This window comes from Dryas octopetala, chromosome 2 (genome assembly GCF_963921425.1).
Source record: "Dryas octopetala chromosome 2, drDryOcto1.1, whole genome shotgun sequence".
Taxonomy (NCBI): domain Eukaryota; kingdom Viridiplantae; phylum Streptophyta; class Magnoliopsida; order Rosales; family Rosaceae; genus Dryas; species Dryas octopetala.
Genome location: NC_141367.1, coordinates 14,144,341 through 14,150,751, shown reverse-complemented (window position 1 = coordinate 14,150,751; position 6,411 = coordinate 14,144,341). Strand labels below are relative to the sequence as shown.

The window sequence follows — 6,411 nt, the reverse complement described above, 5'->3', positions numbered from 1 at the left end:
CTTTAATGGAGATCTAAAAAATAGACGATTCAGATCGTTAAAATTATATATAGAATCGGCCCCATTAAAAACTTGTGTAAAGAATAAGATGTTACGGATCGGATCCTTTTCCTAGATAGATTATATTTTGTAACACAGTTACAAAACTTTACATATACTCTCAACATGGCCGAAAGTCCCAATCAAACTTGTGCACATAAAAAAACGTCAATCTTAAGATGTGCATGAAAAGCTCTGGTATCACATTTAAGCGTAAACAATAGAATCATACATGTACTCAAAACACATTATATGTAAATTACTCTACATACTTGAGTATGTCATAATCAAAATCTAAGGATGGTTATGATCTTCCACTCTTTACAACTCAACTAGCTTTCTATTCAATTGGACTAGACCAACTTTATTGAGCGAGAACCAAGCTTCATTCAAGAAGATGATGATTTGATAAAACTCTACCGAAATCTATCATTAACAAGTTAACAACATTACATATATAACTTTAATGCCTAATAAACTTTCTTGAAAAAGGCATGAACAGTCAAGTGACAAAAGAATCCAATAATCCAGACTTTATAATCGCACTTAATTTGACAACGGGTAGCTCTTTCATATTTGATCTCAATTATCAACCCTGGTTTTGGTCATCATGCATGTAACATCCCTCCCTCTTTTAACTTTTTTTTTTTTTTTTAAGAAACAAAAAATGCATACATGATCATCGGGGACCCAAGATTAGTGTATATATATACCAAATTCCAAATGGAGATAACACAAGGATTCCCAAAACCAGTCACTTGGTGCATTACATTTTGAGGTTTTGATAATGTCAAGAACAGATCCTAGAGGTGAACAACAAATTCTGGAAGCTCCATTCACAAATGTTGAGCTCTCCAATCCACTGCAAAATTCTCATCAGTTTCACCATCGCTGGATGACTCTTCATGACTGGGCTCCTTTTTGGCAACATCCGAAGGCCTTCTACGCTTGGCAGCACTAGCAGCCTTCAACTCCATTTTCTTCTTTCTCAACAATTTCACTTTCTCCCTATATGCCCTGAACAAAAGGAAAACAAAGAAGGTAAAAACTTTACAGCAAATGAAGTTGGGTTATGTAAAAAGAAAATTTTTTTTTGAACCAAACAATGGCATTTTATTGCTCAACTCACTTTTGTTCTACAGTTTCAGCCTCTTCTATCATTTCAGCAGCATCAATCTGCAGCACAATTGCAATAACACAAAAATGGTATGAGTTTCATGTGTAAGTCAATCTTATGTAGAGTATCGAATGGTGCAAGGATATAAAAACCTAACCTCCTCTTCTTCCATACGATTATCAACCTCCTTCAAGTCCTCTTGGATCAACTTTTCAAATTCTTTGTACTCATCTCTACCCAACATTTAACACAAATTCAAGGTTATACTGTGTTCTTACTTCAAGAGAGGAATAAAATTAAAGTAAAACAAAGTGAAGTGACATGAAAAAAAAACCATTTCATCCAAAAGTTGAAAGACTATGAGACCGCAGCATATTCTGCCCTATATTTGCTATAAATTTTAAATAAAAAATTTCCCATACAACAAAGACTAATTTCCTCTAAATCTAGTTTCCGTAAAGGATTGTAATAAATAGTTGAAACTTGTTATAAACTGCATTTTCATACAAAAAAATGTAAAGTTGCAATTTTTCCATTGCCAATCAGAAGTTCTCATATCTGACTATTTATTTGTGGCTCACCCTTCAGCTTGAGTACAACACTATGAAAAAGAGAAATACGGGCAGATGACATTGGGAATCCAAGAAAACCAAAACATTGAAATACACCTGCCCCCCTCCCCCCTCCCTCTCCCTTTGTAAGGAACCACATACTAGAGTAGAAAAATGAAAACAAAAAAGAGAACTTTCAATAGAATAGCTTCTTCACAAATATAGGAGTTCAGGAAAAATCGTATTCTTACTTGACATCTGGCTTAACAAGCTTTATTCCCCGTGCTGATAAATCGGCTTCCTTGTTATCAAAGAAGCCTTCAGGAAGAGCTCCTTTTATTTGCTTGGTTTCTGAACCATCAATCTGAGATAATATCTGTGTATGGTCCCCGGCAGGCTCAATTGTTCTTGTCTGCATCTTTTTGTATGAATCAGTCTCAGGCGCCACTGGTTTGAAAGAGTCCCTTCCTAAGATGATAAAATTAATAGATATCAATAAAACATTGAAAAGAAAGAGATTGAAAATTCAAACATAATTTCTGCACAATACATTCTCTACTTAGGTTTTCTATGTAGATATCATCATGCTTATGACCAAAACTATATCATTTCAGGCTTTTATTTAGTTATCACTCTAATATAAATCCCACAAAACTAAACTCTAAAACCAAGTCTCACTTAAGTCATAAGCACAATGTCAGTATAGAAAATATATTGTGCTTATGTCAACACAATATTGTTGTGATTTTGACTCATCAGAGTTTCTAGGAATGGCTGACCGGTCGCCCGAAGTCAAAGAGTCAAGTTTTGGGGCAGATTTTGGGTTTCCTAGTGGGGTATGATTTTGGAAGACAAAGAGGACTTGCGCAAGACTTTCCTAGTGTGGGAAGTAGTTCTAAAGGGTTTTCCTTATGTACAAGGGAATATAATTAGCTAATAGGTAGATTACCTAATTCTATTAGGATTAGGAATCCATATTGTAAGTGGTAAGCCTATGCTCTATAAATAGGCTGCTACAAGTCTCATAAAAGAAGAATAGCTAGAGACTTCAAGGGAAGAAACTCAAAGGGAGACTCGGGTTAGAGACTTAAGGGTGAGTGACTTCAAGGGAGGGGTTTTTCAAGAGGGAAAAACACAAGAGAGCTATTTGTGCAAGAGAGAAGAGAGCGGCTGCGAGTTGGGTAGTCTAGGGTTTCAATAAGTTCTTGTAATCTTATTCTATACATAGTGCAGCTGTGATTCTCTAAGGGTCACACGGGGACGTAGGCAAAGTTCGCCGAACCTCGAGAACAAATCTTGGGGTTCTTTACTGCTTTATTGTTGCTGTTATTGTGTGTGTTTGCTAATTGTCTAATCCTAGAATACATCAAAGAAAAAGGTCACGAGAAGGGTGTTAATTCACTACAATATAAGTGGAGGATCCCAATTCTTCGGGCAACCGCATATGAGGCAAAAATATACAGGTCAGGTCTGGCAAAAGGCAGAAGTAATTATTATTTACAACAAGTGGAAAATACCAAAATAAAAAATAAAAAAAACTATACCAAAACTCTTCACTATAAAAAAAACCATAAAATTAATTGTCAAAATACAAAACCCAGAAATTGATTTGACTCTTAAGTGAGAACTTGGTTTTAGAGCTTAGTTAATAACTAGATAAAACCCTGAAACGATATGGCTTTAGTCGTACGAAATATTAACTGCCTATGAAGTCCACTAACTTCTGGATAGTTCTCCTTCATTGTAACTACCATTTTTCAAAAATCGAATAAAAGAGAAAGCTACACTTGTGTGGGAAGGCTAGTGCATACATATCTTGCCTATAAGAGATATCTTGCATACATATCTTGCTTGTGTGGGAAGGCTAGTCCAAATCGTTTATACAAGAATCTTATGAAAAAACAAAAAAAAAATCCTCTATACAATATTATCCTTGGGCAATCAAACTATGCAATAGGGTAGTAGTAGTAATGAAGAAAAATAGTACATATTCTCACCACTATTTATCTTTTGTGCCTCATGGCTATCAAAAAAATTAGGAGGAAGCCCAGATGACGACTGAGGTCTAGGCAATTCTGTAGAGTGTTCAGGTCTTGGGTTATGCAATTCCACAGAATGTTCAGGTTTAGGTTTAGGCAATTCTGGATGGGCTTCAGTTTTTGTGTTGTTGACTCGGTTTAGTCCAGCTGCTGTAGCTTTGAGATTACTTATTGCCTAGTGTAGTAGATGCATCCCATTAGTAATACTCAATCAGATAGATAAATTATTGAAAAATAAAAAGGAATCGCATATGAAATTATTCTGTAAATGAACAACAGAAGAAATATTTGAATAACCATGAGCTAACATTTGGACATAAAGAAGTAAAATTGTCATACTTTTCTTTTCCATTTTTTTTGGATAAATAAATTAAAAAGACACCAGAATGGATGTAACCTATGTACACAAAAAAAATTATAACTTTTTCTAAAAAGGTGTACATGAAATCATTGGCAGGAAAGTAGTTCTTTTATTTAAACTTCGTAAACTTTGTCAAAGTAATTTCTTCCTTCCCCAAATTTTAGATCAATGAATGATTATTTTCTAAAGACGGAAATTAAGTAGTAACATAATAACAAACATGAGATTCTCAAGCATGACAAGTTACTCTGTAAACTACTATGCCAGTATCACATTCTCGAGAGAAATCATCACCCAGGATCTCAGATCCTTGCACCTAAGCTAACTACTATGCCATTAGATGTATCCGACATGAACTCAACCACAGCCTAACATGACCTCCTACCACCAGTATTGTAACCTTTGTTCCAACAGTACAATGTAGTATACAATTTAGCAGAAATCAGAATGACTTGAAGTGAGTAAATCACAAAATTTAAGTTCAAAGCAGTACAAGAGGGCTTGACCAGACCCAAAATACCAGCCAATCCCTGTTACAACTACTTTATGAAGCATCGGAATCTTCTACAGCCACAACTTCACCTGGTTAATTGGTCACTAAAGTCGGTGAATGCCTCCTCTTTCATTCCCAGGTCCCTCAGTGGCATAGGGATGACAGCCTAGTGGTAAATCCACCTACTTCCCCAGATCCAACAGGTTCAAACCCAAAAATTGTCCCATAAGTTTCCTAGCAAGGAAAAGAAGAAAATGCCTCCTCTTTCCATGATGTAAATGGGACATCTAAGCCAAAGTAGTATACAAGAAGTAATGATGCAGTAACAGAACAAGACCAGTTTTACCTTACCTACATCTACAAGATGGGGTAAACCCTTAATGCTGAACAATAAGAACAGGGAAATCATTTAAGATTATAATGAAGCTACATTTCAAGAACTTAATGGCATTATTGAATTTGGAACTATTGTATTTCTTTTCAACATCTCATACATGATTTGATTGATGCATTCTCTTTCAAATTATTTAAAACATTTGGATCCTTCTAATCAACTTTGTATTTTCCACGTTACAAGATGTTTACATCTCTTAGCTGCTTATTGATGTTTAGGAAAGTAATATATCACCTCATGATGTTTACGAGATGCTTGATGTGCATCCCAAAGGGATTCAGACTTCAAAACAATGTCACAAACCCTGCACACGGGCTGGTCAGATTCATTATACCTGTATGCATCAGATAAAAGGACAAAACAAGCAGTCAGGAACTGTTTCTTAGCAATTTAATCATGCCAATCAGCTTCATCAAAAGAAAAAAAAATTTATTAACAAATGAAATTTTTCAAATAGAAGGTACAAAAAAGATAGCCTTCACTATTAAGATCAATCTCTTTGGTTCCAAAAAATAAATTCAGGAAAAAAAAAAAAGTTACATTGTTTCATAATCATTATTTTCTTAGCTGATTCCCACTTCTAACTAAACCCAGTTTACACGAGGTTCAAGCTCTGATTTAATAGAACAACAATAAATAAGCATTCCTGAAATTTTCTTTTAAGCTAGAAAACTACAACTCAAAAATAAAATAAGTATTTAGAACAAATGCACATCATCTGTCCAAAGTTTAAATAATAACAATTAATTTCTGATTCCAAAATATAAATGAAAAACAAAAATCAAGAAAAGGGTCCTAAAAAATGCATTTTTATTTTTACTCTTTACTAAAATAATGAGAATTATATTAAACTGACAATTTGATTCTTTATGTTTTTTTAATATCCTATTACTACAAAGCAATTCTTAAAAAGAAGGAGAGGAAAAGAGAAGGTGTGGACACTGACCGTACAAGAGGAGAGTCTATGCGCTTGTCCTTCTTCTGGGCATTCAATTTAGCACGAAAAAGCGCCTTGTTCCTAGATTTAGCATCCATCTATTATATCTTTGAAATTATATCCCACAGAAGATAAGACGAGGAGCCCAGGCAGTCTCTGAGATTTCAGGGTCCCTGTGTTGAAATTAAAACACGAGTCCCTCTTTAATAGTCTTTTACAAGGACTATTGCACAGATTCAGAAAATGGTGTAAAAACCATTGATTTTATATGAATGATGTAATCACCATCTATTGTATATACATATTGCAACAGATTAACCATTTGATACCTAATGCGAGGGTTAACAGAACCATGCATGTTGCACGACATTAACCAACATGCAGAATCACCATTACCCCCAAAGCAGAGGAAATTGAGGGTTAGGGCAGACGAAATTTTACCCCCAAAATAAAAAACGAAATTGTAAACCACATTGTGGT

At 34.7% G+C, this 6,411-nt stretch overlaps 1 protein-coding gene across 1 annotated transcript; it reads right to left on the bottom strand.

The window, feature by feature from the left end:
* Positions 1–724: 724 nt before the first annotated feature.
* On the bottom strand, positions 725–6,099 carry LOC147293297 (protein ABA AND ROS SENSITIVE 1-like). The gene is made up of 7 exons (XM_086233215.1): positions 5,941–6,099; positions 5,229–5,328; positions 3,705–3,921; positions 1,959–2,175; positions 1,314–1,389; positions 1,169–1,215; positions 725–1,056 (listed from the first exon to the last, which is right to left on the bottom strand). The coding sequence occupies exons 1-7, from the start codon at positions 6,027–6,029 to the stop codon at positions 876–878; spliced, it is 927 nt and encodes a 308-aa protein (XP_086089341.1). The 5' UTR covers positions 6,030–6,099; the 3' UTR covers positions 725–875.
* Between the last annotated feature and the right edge of the window lie 312 nt (positions 6,100–6,411).

Coding starts and splice junctions, on each gene's coding strand:
- LOC147293297 (XM_086233215.1), bottom strand. CDS start 6,029: ATGGATGCTAAATCTAGGAACAAGGCGCTTTTTCGTGCTAAATTGAAT. Junction 1,216..1,313: donor ATCGTATGGAAGAAGAGGAG/GTTAGGTTTTTA, acceptor ATTGTGCTGCAG/ATTGATGCTGCTGAAATGAT. Junction 1,057..1,168: donor GCTGAAACTGTAGAACAAAA/GTGAGTTGAGCA, acceptor CCTTTTGTTCAG/GGCATATAGGGAGAAAGTGA.